Source organism: Fundulus heteroclitus, chromosome 18, assembly GCF_011125445.2.
Source record: "Fundulus heteroclitus isolate FHET01 chromosome 18, MU-UCD_Fhet_4.1, whole genome shotgun sequence".
NCBI classification, from domain to species: Eukaryota; Metazoa; Chordata; class Actinopteri; order Cyprinodontiformes; family Fundulidae; genus Fundulus; species Fundulus heteroclitus.
The window spans coordinates 13,528,202-13,542,034 of record NC_046378.1 but is presented as its reverse complement, the minus strand read 5'-3'; the positions used below and the strand labels follow the sequence as shown (position 1 = coordinate 13,542,034).

Below are 13,833 nucleotides of genomic sequence, written 5' to 3'. Positions count from 1 at the left end.
AAAAAGAAAAAAAACGTTTGTAGGTTTCGAGTGCAAGAACCATCTTGACTGTAAAATCTTTGACAAAACTCACAGCAGCGTTTAAACTCACCAGCGCCGCGGTGTGGATTAGAGGAATCACTGCGATACTACTGTAGAGACCTTTCAAAATGATGGCAGATTTATTTTATGCAGTATTTTCCCCCTTTATTTATCCTCAATAAAATTACGTTACTAGAGCTTCGCCTGTTTTATCCCATCGAGGCACTGACACTAATTCATTTCCCTCTATGAAGGTGAGTTTATCTGCATATGAATAATAGGATTGTTGAAGTTCATGTGCTTATTTCCTCCACTGTGTAGGTTGTGGATCATCTCTGTTTCCACCATCTTCCTTGCTTAAGACACTTTTAGGCTCACTAAAAGTCCTCACTACTCCTAACATTTTTCTACTTTATGAGCTCTCTTAAGTCTATAGATGCTTTGTGAGTTACTTTTATTTTAATGACTTAAAATCCTAAGAAAAAACATGGAATTTGGGAAATTGTAAGATTTTTCCTAAAAGAGCTACTTTTAGTCTTTTTTTATTTATTTTTTTGTGAATATGGACAAAAGCCTTTTTGTTGCCCATCTTTCTAGAGGATAGGCAGCAAAAGCATTATTTATAGAGAGAAAGCCCCAAGAAGTCTCATTTGCAGTTTGCCACAACCATGCAGGGCACCGCAAACATTTGAAATGTGTTCTGAGCACAATAAAACTTTTTGTCAACCTGTTTAAAGCTGTGTGTGGGAGGAAACTAACACTACACACCAACCTGAACACAGTAGGCTGTGGGGACGTGTTCCTAGAGCAGGGACACCGAGCTGGTCACAAATCATGGCAAGCTTGATGGGTATCCATCTGTTAGAACGGTCCGGTACTAAATAGGGAATCTTGTTTTAATCCTTGAAAAATCAATGTTCACCGACTGTCTCCAACTGATCTGAATCTGAGCCATTTAGCAAAGTAGAGGGAACCAGTAAAACTGCAACATCTGCAAACCCCTGAGGCTTTTGGCTATAATGGAAACAAAAAGAGCTTCTTCAATGTGTTAACCCAAGGGTGTTGACCACAAACCTGAACACTTACGGCTTTCAGGTCACCCAGGAATCCTTTAACTATGCACTACTTTGTGTTTGTCTCCATTACGCAAAATCCTAACAAACTCCACATTTGAAATTGTATGATGACAAAAATAAAGTTAAAAGAGAATGTTAAGTTAGTAAATCATGCTTAATATGGGGAATAACCTGCTATTTGGCAGTTAGTGGACCTTTATGGAAATGCAGAATGCAGTCTATATGGCTGCGTCACATTTTAGTGGAACTTTTACACGTTTTACACGTTCCGCAGAGATTGGGAATCAACAAAAATCACAGTATGCATGTACACGTACGTAAAATTTATTACATGGGAGTTATATAACAGAATAAACATTACACCACAAACCAGCTGCAATATTTACAGGAAACCCAAACACGAGGCCTAATTCACGCACCGGACTATCCTCACAGCACCGCTGCACTCTGCATGTACAGCAGATGGCCTTCGGTGTTCCGGATTTGTCTGTGGCGGCCACGTTTGAAACCCAAATACAGTAAATCCTGAGAAGCGAACTACAGGACTCGGGTTTAATCAGGAGCCGTTGAAAGTCTATATGGCAGCAACTTTCCCCTGAAAGATTTACTCCGATTTTGCTTTTTTTTTGCTTGTCAGTTGCCACCGACTGACTGAAGCAACGTCGGCTGATGCTGCTGTTGCGGAGAGAAGTCGAAAGGCCTGCGGTTTTCGGTGTAGCCGTAGAGTTTGCGCAGAGCCACGCGCGCCGCTTCCTCCTCGGCCCCGACGAGCGTCTCTCCCGGACCCTGAGCCAAGAGCTTCCCGTCGCTGGATGAACGAGAGAACAAGCGAAACATGAACAAAGGGCCTTCTCGTCTGTGTGGGTCCGACATCAAAAGGCGTTTGCGTATGTGCGCAAAAAAAGCAAGCGTACCTGTACAGGCCGACAAAGTAGAGCGGCAGGACGGTGCTGGCCCCAGCAGACCGGATGAGACGAGGCTCCGGCGGAGGAAGGCTCCTCTTGGTCAGCTCCTCCACCAGCAGGCCCATTGGATCCACCACGGGCCACATGTCGAACAGGTCCTTTCCTATCAGCTGAGTCGACAGGAAATCCTGCAGGGTGGAGGAGAGAGGGCGGACATGATGATCACGGTAAGAAAGCAACCGAGCTGACACGAAAAGAAACTAAACGCAGACGCAATCCCTCACCCTGAGGAAGAACGCAGCTCGTTCGGCGCCGCTGCTTCCCTCCAGGGCTCCGACCACCGCCATGAACGTGGATCTCAGCGTCTCGTCCGGGACGGGGAACTCTGCGCTCATGGCGAGGTCCTCCACGCCGAGATTTCTGGCCACGTAACACACGACGGACGGACCGGTGAGGTGCCCCACGACGCAGCTCACCCCGTCGTGCGGCAGGCCGGGGAAGCTGGCCCTGCACCAGTCGGTCAGGAAGCTCTGGGTCAGGCCGGCTCCCTTCTCGCTCAGCTGGAGATTATCCTCCAGGAGCAGGGCCGTGGTCTCCGAGTCCAGGCCCAGCCGCTGCCTCCTCCGCTGCTCCGCCTGCAGGTAACAGGGATTGACGAAGGCCGTTTTGAGCAGCTCCAGGGAGAAGTTCTCGTGGAGACGGGCACTGAAAGCCTGGACCTCGGAGTGGTAATCCCAGTTAGGCTGCTGCCACCTGCAGGACCGTCAGACAGGGAGGCAGTCAGTCAATATGAACGCGTCATTCAGAAATTATGGCAAAAGGATGAGCAGTTGGTGGTTGAAAAAAATAAAAATAAAAAATCTAGCACGTTTCAGTAACTTTAGCCCCTACATACACGCCATTATTTCCTTAGATGGAGAACTTTTTGAACAATCTGTCTATGTCATTTGATCGAACTGACTTTGTAAAGGTGCCTCAAGATGACAAAAATAAAATAAACTGGTTGAAATGTGAGCAACACGTAGTTACTGCAATATCTGAGACAAAAACGTTATTATCATCAGGTTTGTTTTTTTTTTTTTCTTTTCTATAATTAAAAACAACACCACGCAGGTTCCTTAACGGGTGGCCTTGAGATGCTCTCCGCCACTAGCTAAGCGTCAGATACCGTGGCTTGGGCGGCGGGGGGCCTTCCAGCTTTAGCTTCTTCGCCATGAGGTGCGTGTAGGCTTTCATCCATCGCTTCTTCTCCCTGACCTGCGTTGTCGCGGGGCTCCTGGGAACGAGCTGGCGGTGCAAACCAAACGTGTTTAGCGCGCCGCGGGTTAGCATGTAGCGCGCCGCCATGTTTTTTTCCCCCTCCCCCCGTGACGGAGGAGCGCTGTGTGTCACCGTGAAAAGCGTCCGACGCGCTAAAGGCACGCGCGTCGGACGCTTTGGCCGTGCAGGTTTAAATAGCACGTTATTTAAAATAGGGAAACGTGCTACAGGGAAGTGTTATTTTTCGTTTACAAGAAGAAACAGTGGAGCACGTTGTATTATTTTGGACTAAATATGTAATTGGGAGAAATTAATCGGTACATAGATTACAAATAAATTAAACATAAAATACCTTTTAGACGTGAACTCTAAATTTAGAGGGTTATTCTTTATTATTGAGATATCTTAAAAAGTCTATTTTTATTTTTTTTTGTAGTAGTAGGATATTATATTATTATAATCCCGATCCACACTCCATTTCAGTTGGTGGCGGTAATGCACCAAAAGTTGTTTGCCAGCCGCCATAAAACACAAGAAGAAGAAGAAGAAGAAGAAGAAGAAGGCACGCACTGACGCGGGGTCGCCATGGAAACCAATGTAAACTGTAACTACCGCTGACAAACTTAACCGGGGTGATATTTATCCACTTTGGGGGGAAAATCAGGGCGTTTCAGCACCGTTTTGGTTACATTAGGTTCTTCTCTGGGGGCTATTCGGTTTATTTATCTATTTATTTACTTTTGGAGAAAAGTAAATAAATAAGAAAAATATGGATGGCGAGGTGACCACAGAGAGGCCCGCGGAAAGTGGAAACACCGCCGACACTTCTGACAGAAAAGGATCAGATGGAAGTGTGAAAGACGGATTTCGAGGAGGAACAAAGAACAGCCACCAGATGCGGCCCTCGGTGCGCGAGGAAGAGCAAGCAGAGCCGAGGATGACCAAAAAGTTCATCAGAGACCACTGCAGGAAGAACAAACTGTACTCCACTCCCTGCCTGAATGACACGCTGTATCTGCACCTGAAGGGCTTCTCCGCCATCGAGAACCTGGAGGAGTACACGGGCCTCAAGTGCCTCTGGCTGCAGAGCAACGGGCTCCGGAGGATCGAGAACCTGGACGCCCAGACTGACCTCCGCTGCCTGTTCCTTCAGCAGAACCTCATCCGCAGGCTGGAGAACCTGGAGCCTCTGCGGGAGCTCTGCACCCTCAACGTCTCCAACAACTACATCCGCACCATAGAGAACATCTCCTGCCTCCCTCGCCTCAGCACCCTGCAGATAGCCCACAACAAGCTGGAGAGCGCGCGGGACATAGAGCATCTGGGTGGGTGTCTGGCCCTCAGCGTGCTGGACCTGTCCCACAACCTCCTGCAGGACCCGGACATCCTCTCCGTGCTGGAGGCGATGCCCGAACTGCGCGTTCTGAATCTGATGGGCAACCAGGTGGTGAGGAAAATGCCCAACTACAGGAAGACCATGATCGTGCGTCTCAAGCAGCTCACCTTCCTGGATGACCGGCCCGTGTTCCCCAGGGACAGGGCGTGCGCAGAGGCGTGGGCCCAGGGGGGGCTGCAGGGGGAGCGGGAGGAGAGGGAGGCGTGGGAGACGAGGGAGAGGAGGAGAATCCAGGAGAGCTTGGACAGCTTGGCCAGGATTCGGGAGAAGGCCCTGGAGAGGAAACGCCTGCGAGACTGCCAAGAGAGAGGTGAGAGTCTTTTGGCTTTTATTCAAAGCGAGGGCTGGGCGATATAGAGGAAAAAAAGAATATCGATAACAGAGATCGTATTGATTGATATTGATAATTATCGATAATATCAAAACAGACTTTAAGTGCAGCCCTGGCCATGTTATGTGTTGTTGCTTAATGGCCTATTTTTAGATACAGAACATACAGACACTGAATTCAAACTCAACCCTTAAGTCAACCAACTTTGTTTTTACCAAAACTGCAAGTTTTTTTAAAAAAAAGAAAAAAATAACACGTGTTCTCGGAACTCTTTAAAGGGGGCGGAGCTTGGTGATAGAGTGTTCCTAGGTCTGCGTTTGTGATTGGTTAGGACAGGGGTGTCCAAAGGTTTTGGCATGTGGGCCGAAATTCTCAAGTCAAAAGTACTCGAGGGCCAAAAAAATGGACAATAGTGATAAAAAAAAATAACCCAAAAATGTGATTTTTTTTTTTACTCGCTTTACAATATACGATAACTTTAATTAAACTAATTATTCAGGTTTTCTGAGGGAAAAGGATGTTACATCCCTGTAGATCCAAAGTTAAAAACGTCTTTTGGACATTGGCTTTATTAAAAGATGGTCACCCAGTTTCCAAATTATGTAAGGCTGGATTAAAAAACAAAAGACTTAACTTTTTTTTTTTTTTGTTCCAGCGATATGAGAACAGGATCCGGGCCGGTATTTCTTTGAAAACACTTGATGTATTTAGCCAATTTTAATAAACGGTTTGAAAAAAAAAAAAAAAAAAAAAAAAAAAAACAGCTCTTGCACAAATGCACAAAAGTTTACATCTAAGTTCAAGTCCTCAGACAGATGTGGTCGTATTTAGTATGAAATTAACTAGAATGTAAAAAGTGTGGTTATTAAAACACAAATACATTGTGTTTTACCCAACATTTTCAGTTGTAAGATCTTAATTTTACCCTAATAAAAGTAAAACGTTCCCATCACCACCAGCCAAATCTTTCCAGTAGACCAAATCTTTCTTGAAAAGCAGTTTGGGGTGGGGTGGGGGTGGGGGCACACAAAATCAGTCCACCCTAGCCGCACTTTGGACATGCCTGGGTTAGGAGGATGTAATGACTGTAATATTAACCTACATGATTGGTTAGAATGCAAAAGGAACGCTGTTATTCTACTGAACTTTTTATTGACCCTTTTTTTCTATCATCGATATCAGTCTATCGATACGTATCGTTATTGAATTATCGTCCAGCCCTATTCAGATATTAGAGAAATGTAAGAACTGTATCATTGCTTCTCGTTTAGGGCAAACTGGGCCAGCCCCCACCGCAGAAGCCTTTAGTGAGGAAGACACCAGCGGGACTTTGCCGCCCCCTAAAGGAGAGTCGGTCCAAGCCTCTATGCAGGACAGCCTGGCTGCTCACGAAGATCTTGGTCAGTGTCAAACATCAAAACAGCCGGCAGCGCAGGTAGAACACCTGGAGGGAGACCAGCTCGGTGAAGAAAGTGACGATGAGGTCAAGGAGAAGGTAGGGGAGAGGCCGCAGACAGACGTGGGAGAAGAAGAGCACACGTTGGTGAAGGAGAGCACAGAGAAGGAGCCTCCTGTGCAGGTGTGGCCCGTTCTTCCAGCAGCCCAGCGTGGATCGCCACACGGTCCTGGGCCGCTGGTTACCGAGCTGGAGGATGAAGAGCAGCTGGACATCGTTCACCTCCCCATCAGCCGATCGCTGCGCATCGACGAGCTGCCCGACCTGGAGGAGGCGGACGCAGGCGTCGCCGGATGGTGCCATCGGCAGGTCTTCAAACCAAAAATAGAAGACATGTCGGGGGGCAGCGGGGAGGAGACCCCGCCGGAGAACCGGGGCGGAGGCGTCTCCATCCTCCGTCCCAATCAGAGGTCCTTGTTTCTGATGGGCAGCAGGAACAAATCAGCTATGCTCTCTCCTGACTCCACATGGCTGCTCCATCCGGAGGATGAGGAGGATGCCACCCAGCACCCAGGGTTTAAATCCAAGCCACCCTCCTCCGTAGAAAGCTGCCTGATCGAGGAGCTGGACTGATACCCGGGCTGAATCCCTTTAACTTGGACCCGATGCGGCCACCAGGAGGAAGCTGGAAAGGACTTCCTCTCTTTGAAGATTAAGAGATCACATTAGTTTAGTTTCGCTTGCAAATGTCTGCAAAAGTTCTTGTGAAAAACGTCAAATCCAAACCTGGATCTGACCCGTCCTCTTTGAGTGGAGGAACGTTTTTTGTTTGTGTGCGAGAGTCACTTTCATTTCCGTTGTGGCATCAATAAAAACACAGGCCAACCCTTTCACAGGTATAAGTTTAATCATTAGCATTACATTTCCCGGGCGATGTCACGTTCTCCCTGCGATAAATACGGAACAAGTCACCGCAGAGGAAGTTGGGTCTTCTGCTTTGAAGCCCGATCCCGTCCTGCGTCTGACAATCTTCCCACATCTTCAGGTACCGTGAATAAATATTTACAGCTGATTCAGGGCAACAGAGTTTGGAATAAAAGCAAAACGAGGAAAAAAAAAACAAAAACACATGGACAAGATGAAATAAGAGTAGAAAAATAAAACTGTACATGTTTTCAATAAACAAACTCAAAACATCGACCCTTGTGCATTCTAGGCCTCGCAAATCCCCGAAGGTTTTTTTAACACGAGTGGAGCCGGTAGCTAACGTCTGATACGCTGAATAAGGAGCGCCGTTGTTCTGCCGCGGTGCCAGGGGCGGCGATGAGGAGCAGCGATTTAACGCCGCAGCCACACCCACGTGTTAATGAGCCAGAAAGCAACGCTGATGGAGTACATGATCATTTCTCGCTTCGCCCTCTCCTTGTTCTCCTCTTCCAAGTGATGCAGCCTCCGGTTCAACTTGATGAGCTGTTGAGACAGATTAAAAGACAAATTGTTTCCCCGCCCTGTTTTCACCGAAGGTTTCAGCCACGTCTGCCGAGGCTCACCTGGCGTCGGAGGGTTGTCGCGTCGACCACCGTCATGTCATCGGCCGGCCCCTCCAGGGAGCTTTCGTACGTCGACAGCGCGAGCCTTAAAAAGAAAAAACAAACAGAAACTCCTTTTTAGGGGTTTTTACAGAACCAGCAGAGGCAGATGGTGACTTTTTAAAAACGCGGGTAGGCACGTCCGCAAGAATTTCATGAACGTCACTTGACCTCGTTTTAAGAGACGGCGAGAACCCGAGGCGAGAAAAGAATGAAGATTAGGGAAAGAGAAGGAGGGGGGGACGTTACCTGGAATCGGGCAGGGGGGTGGAGCTCAAAGCTGAGCCCCCTCGCAGTGATGCTTTGCTAAAGAGGAAGGGAAACACAGAGAAGGGAGAAGGCAAAAAGAAAGAGATCTAGAAAAACACAGTGCTGCACAGAAAACACACGCCACCAGCATCCCTGGAGCTTTCTAGACACTACGGTGTTCAACACAAAGGCTACTAACTAACGTGTCATGCGTTGTTGAAAAAGCTCCCGGCTGGGAAGCGTTTTAAGTAGCCTCTCCCATTGGTCACTCAGGCCGGAGCCAAAGGCTGGGCTGAAGATGAAGGATTTAGGCTTTTACCTTGAGTTAAACCTCTTCAGGGCTAAATGCTAAAGTTTGCAGAGTCAGCAAACCGAGAGCTAAACCGCCTGTGAGAATTTAAAGGTGTTTTTTGGTCGAGTCGTGAAATCGTATTCAAAGTTGCCTCCAGTTTATTTTAGCCACAGCTCCTTTGCATACGACGAGCTTTGAATGTCAAGCAGGAAATTGATAACTGTTTGCTCCTGATCCTCTTTAGCTCAATAAAACCGATTTCTTAAAAGAGATGGTTTGCCTTCTTTCAAAGATAAATCCCTTTAATAAAAAATTAAAAAAAAAAGTCTGGCGAGTTCAGCTTTCCCTGGCAGTAATTATTTTAATGAATGTATTGTCTGACGACAGCTTGCCGTGTGAGGCTTGTGGTGAAGCCGGTTCTCCGGATATTGAGGTCAAACAATGCATCTTTATTTGTCATTGCTACTCACGGTCCAATCAAATGTGTCCTCTGGATCGGACCTGTCCCTGAGGGAGCAGTGGGCGGCCACTGTGTGGCGCAGGGGGAGCGTTCTGGGACTGAGGGTCTTGCTCAGGGACCCGGAGGGGCAGTCTTTGGGATTCGAACTGGAGAACCGGTGCCAGTTCCTGTCCTCGTATCTAATAGGCGGCTGTGACTAAATTAAATGCGTTAAATCTTCCAAAATCAACTGGCCTCTTACATAATTCCACTTCACTGGTCTATCCAGAGGATGAGGATGATGAGGATGGTGTTACCCACCACCCAGGATTTAAATCCCATCAACCTTCCTCCATAGAAAGCTGCCTAAATGAGGAACTGGACCAACCCTGCTCTAACCACTAGGCCACTCCTATTCAGTCGTCTTCTTTTATCATTTAAAATTTTCAAATATTCTTTTTAACATTACAAGTGTTTATTCCCAGGACTTAATATTGGTATTAAAGGTGCTAAAATAGTCGCTCAGTAGTGTTAAAAAGCAGAAATCAACGGAGATGGGAACAACTTGGTGGGAATACATTAGAAGATGTTTGTTCTGGGCTTGTAGGCAATCAGCTCTCAAACATAAAAAAAAGAAGAAAAAAGGCAAAACAAATGACCAGACAGTTGGGAGGTCACCTGCGTGGGTTCTCATCCAAGACCTCCAGGACCTGCTGGTAGGCCCGACGTGTAGTGGACTGGAGGAAGGATAGAACGCCGCTAGCGCTGTACACGTCGGGCTCCTCGGCCACGTGGAGGGGAGGGCGTGACTGCTTAGTGGCCGGGGGCTGTGAAGCTGCACTGCTCAGTGCCCACCATTACAAGGAGCAAATTTGAAGGGGGAAAAAGGGGGAATAGGGCAGAAGAGGAGGAGGGAGGGAGGGAGGGAGGAAGGAAAGGGAGAGAAATAAGGAAAAAGTACCATCCCCCGCTGACGTTATAAAAACTGCAGCCATCAAAGCAAACAGAAGGCAGCCAGCCACTGTAGGTAAAGCAGTTGAAATAAACAGAAACAGGCTAAGCCCTCTCTCCCTCCCCTGGAATGACACAAATGACCTGGACGGGCTAAACGTCTTCTCTTCACAAATATCTATTATCAAGTTCTAAACCAGGTTTTAAACGCTTTGCCACGTCCAAATGATCTATCAAACCACCATAACCAGCGCCTTTAATCTATAGAATAATAATAACCATTTTCTAGTGCAGCTGCTTTCTACTGCAAGCAACCAAGGCTCTGACCGACGAGCTGACGCCACAGACGACCAGGAGGAAGACGGGCAAAAGGAAAAGTTAGAGCTTAGAGGACAACGCAGGGCGCTACTACATGCATCCCCCAGCAGAGACGAGACAGAGCTCAGCTAACCACGGCAGGCGCGGACAAACACTTACGCAGAATCGTTATGGGTCAGCTGACGGACCGCCGCGTTCTCACTGGCGGATCGCTCCCGCCGCAAGCGTCCCTGGGGTCGCACCTGGAAGGCCGACAGGCAAACAGCTTTAAGGTTGGACCTTGAGCACCTCGGACTACCTGCGCGATTAAAAACGATCTTTGCGACCTACCACTTCCTCGGTGTCTGGAGCTATTTGGTTCTCCTCTTCCAAGAAGTCCAGGGGTCGCTCGCTGAGGGTCAGGACTCTGGGTGGAGTTTTCAGTGACAGGGTTTCAAGGGGTGTCGACTGGATGAGGTCCAGGTCTCTGGGCCTCGGGTATTGGTGGTCGGCAGCGTCTCCTGACAAATCGCAGAGAGACAAATAAAAAAGCAGTCTGAGAATTTCTACATGTAAGTAAATAGGTTGTGCATTATGAACCAATGTCTTCAATATTTCTGTTTAATTTTCATTTTTTAGCAGCTGATGTAACACTGATGATGCAGGGAAAATAGCCTGTAAGTGTAGGATGAAAAAAAACAAAAAAAAAAAAAACACCTGATCCATTAATATTTGGATCTGTGTTACTTGTAACTAGTTGTGACAAAGCTATACCGGCTCGGTGGGGGGGGGGGGGTGCATCATGAAATCATAAAACAGCAATATAATTCTTAAATACAGCAATGAAAATATCATCTGCAACAGACGCACAATCTTCTGTCCTTATCTGACATTACAAAGCTTCCAACACTCTGTGTGACCTTTACTCGCTAGGCTCTGTGTCAGGAAACTTTATTCAAATACCGTCACTGACACTATAACAAATAATGCATTCCAAATAGATTTTCATGATGTCAGTATAGCACAACGTCATATTGTAAATTAAAAAAAAAATATTGTAATATTAGGTGCAGCTCTAGCAGAAAGGTTTGGATGGGATTGAGTAAATCATAAAGACCTTTGAGCAGCGACACGCAGGTAAAACCAGGGTTCCCACACGTCCAACCTCCAGATTCTGTACATTTTGGATTGTTTTTTTTCTGCAGTTATTGTATGCACAATTGAGGATGAAATCTTTTCTTTCAAAGATGGTTATACAATAGTGTGGTTTACTAACTGTAAGATGCACACATCATAAAGAAAAAACATTTTGAAAGCCTGATTGAAAGTCACCAGAGCCAAAATGAAAAACCCGTCAAGATTTTCATGGATATAACACTTATCTGTATGTTCTCAATCAGAAATTGATACCAAAAGACTGATGGCTAAAATGATCAATTCAAGTTTTAATGTGGGAACTGGAGGATAAAACATGCCGTTTAAATTTAAATCTGTGAAAACGTTACTGTAGGATGTTTATAGTATGGCAAACAGCTTTAAATCAGAGGCAACCAGACTTTTGCTCAGTTTTCTTCTGAAAAACTGAGCGAAAGTCTGGTTGCCTCCAATTTAAGCCTGTTTGCTGTGGCGAGGACCCGGATAACTGAAAATCTGCACAGGCATGTTTACTATAATAATAATAATAATAATAATAATAATAATAATAATCTGGAAACGGCAAACATTTAAAAACTCAATTTGATTTTCTCTTCACTCATCCAGGCCTAGAAATTGATTTCAAAACGGAGAAGATTTAGCAGCATACCGACCCGTAATCACGATCCTCTCCGGCACTTGCATGGTGACACTGGGGGGCACTTCCTGTAAACCAAACCCAGGCTCTTCGTGCGCTTGAGACGACAGCTTGAGGTTCTGTGGGATGCGCATCTTCTGGCTTATCCCCTCAGTGTACTCCATCTCATACTGGATCCGGTTGATCTCCGCCATCTCTACCGTCGGGGATGGAAATGCTGCTCCACTCATTTTGGCTCTGAACAATCAAAACAGAAGGAAGCTATGAGTAAAAAAAAAAAGGGATCTTAGCAGTGCCTGACCTTTGATGGTTTCATTTTCCGGTAATTTTTGTGTTGACACAAGCTGCTGTCTTGTTGTTTTTTGTTTTAGCAGTCATATTTCCTTTTGGGTTTTTTTTTTTTTTTTTTTTTTTGTGAAAATAGGACAGAGAAGACCTGCTGAAGGAAACCATAAACCCGTGACACTATCAGTTGATAACAGAAAAAATGACAGACCTGCACTGATAGCAGCATTACCTTTCGCCGCCTATTTGTGCTAACATTCAGCTAGCATTGACCTTTCAACACGAGCAAAAATCTACACATTTTACGACGTCCACGATACTCATAACCCATCTGTACAACTCAGTCATTTGATCAGAAAGCTCATGAAGTGTAAGGAAACAAGTTAGCCTTCTAGCCATTTCAAGCTAGCACTTTAGCCCGGTTTCTTACCGTCCGGTGAGCAGCTCAACGCAGAGACTTCTCTAAAACTGTATTTATCAGATAAAACCACGACGGGGCTTCAGTAGATGTTCCAGCGGAAGTTAGGAACAGAAATTACAAATAGCGAAGCTAACTAACATCTCTTTGTATTCATATGAGAGAGGAGACTCCCCCCGCTACTCCGTGCCCTGGCTGACAGTACTTCAAACCGGAAATGACGCGTGCAGTCGGAACTTACGTTTAAAGTCGACTGCAAATTAAAAGCAGAAATGAAGAAAAAAAAAATGTAAATTATGTTTGGAATGTCAGGCTGTTGTAAAGTTTCTTTTTAATTTCTTAACTATATATGTACACTTCCAGTCAATCCAAATTTATACTTTTTGCTTTTATGAAGTAAACGGAAGACTCTTCCTGAACGTTTCAATGACTCATTTGTTGCATAAAAAAATAAACGAGCTTTAATTTGAGTATAATTTTCCTTTTGACCAATTCATTTTGTTTATTTTTCTTCATGCAACATTTTTTCTTTGCATTTTCTTTGCCTCTTTTAATGAATAACAGTATGATTTCCATTCATTCATTTTAGCTTATGAACTTGATACCATATTTTTAGTAATTTACTTGCTTAACGTACTAACCATAAATATTTTTTCAGTTAATTTATATTTTTTCATTTTATTTTTTCATCTTCAAATAGTAATATGAGGTGCCTTTCTACAGCTGTCATAGAGGCTAGGTAAACCCCAGACAGGTTGCCGGTTTATCACAAGATAGAGAGAAAGCCAGAGTAGCCAGAGATACATCATTCAAGCACAACCAGAGCACGTCGCTTTGCGGGGGTTACTAACTGGGGTTACTAACTGTTGTGCACATTTTTATTTGTCAATTACATTTTTACACGGAGAATACGAGAATAGATTGCTTGTTTTCTCAGAATAATACTTTTTTTCTCAGAATTTAATAAATTTTTATTTATTAATTTGTCCGGTCTGAAAGGACAGCAGCTATTGTCACAGCAGGTTAAAAACACAAGAGTTGTTATTTCTATCATTATTTTACTCCACAAATTGTAAAGTCGTATTTCAACCTGTAGGCTTTTGAAAGGCGAAAGAAGTTGTTTTTTTATTTGACAG

At 45.3% G+C, this 13,833-nt stretch overlaps 3 protein-coding genes across 6 annotated transcripts; 1 reads left to right on the top strand and 2 right to left on the bottom strand.

Moving 5' to 3' along the window:
• Nucleotides 1–1,405: 1,405 nt before the first annotated feature.
• On the bottom strand, nt 1,406–3,398 carry mrpl44 (mitochondrial ribosomal protein L44). 2 transcript variants are annotated; one of them, XM_036149962.1, is made up of 5 exons: nt 3,171–3,398; nt 2,287–2,755; nt 2,012–2,190; nt 1,720–1,905; nt 1,406–1,689 (listed from the first exon to the last, which is right to left on the bottom strand). In XM_036149962.1, the coding sequence occupies exons 1-4, from the start codon at nt 3,347–3,349 to the stop codon at nt 1,731–1,733; spliced, it is 1,002 nt and encodes a 333-aa protein (XP_036005855.1). In that variant the 5' UTR covers nt 3,350–3,398; the 3' UTR covers nt 1,406–1,689; nt 1,720–1,730. The 2 variants fall into 2 exon arrangements, with proteins under 2 accessions (XP_036005855.1, XP_012714879.2); XM_012859425.3 differs by having other exon boundaries at nt 1,406–1,905.
• Nucleotides 3,399–3,815: 417 nt separating this feature from the next.
• On the top strand, nt 3,816–7,150 carry dnaaf1 (dynein axonemal assembly factor 1). The gene is made up of 3 exons (XM_036150129.1): nt 3,816–4,968; nt 5,268–5,280; nt 6,208–7,150. Exons 1-3 carry the CDS (start codon nt 4,032–4,034, stop codon nt 7,016–7,018), a joined length of 1,761 nt encoding a protein of 586 aa, XP_036006022.1. The 5' UTR covers nt 3,816–4,031; the 3' UTR covers nt 7,019–7,150.
• Nucleotides 7,151–7,268: 118 nt separating this feature from the next.
• On the bottom strand, nt 7,269–12,918 carry mffa (mitochondrial fission factor a). 3 transcript variants are annotated; one of them, XM_012859397.3, is made up of 8 exons: nt 12,710–12,918; nt 12,011–12,231; nt 10,554–10,723; nt 10,383–10,465; nt 9,633–9,794; nt 8,224–8,280; nt 7,936–8,020; nt 7,269–7,855 (listed from the first exon to the last, which is right to left on the bottom strand). In XM_012859397.3, exons 2-8 carry the CDS (start codon nt 12,222–12,224, stop codon nt 7,724–7,726), a joined length of 903 nt encoding a protein of 300 aa, XP_012714851.2. In that variant the 5' UTR covers nt 12,225–12,231; nt 12,710–12,918; the 3' UTR covers nt 7,269–7,723. The 3 variants fall into 3 exon arrangements, with proteins under 3 accessions (XP_012714851.2, XP_036005591.1, XP_012714852.2); XM_036149698.1 differs by lacking the exon at nt 9,633–9,794; XM_012859398.3 differs by lacking the exons at nt 8,224–8,280; nt 9,633–9,794.
• Between the last annotated feature and the right edge of the window lie 915 nt (nt 12,919–13,833).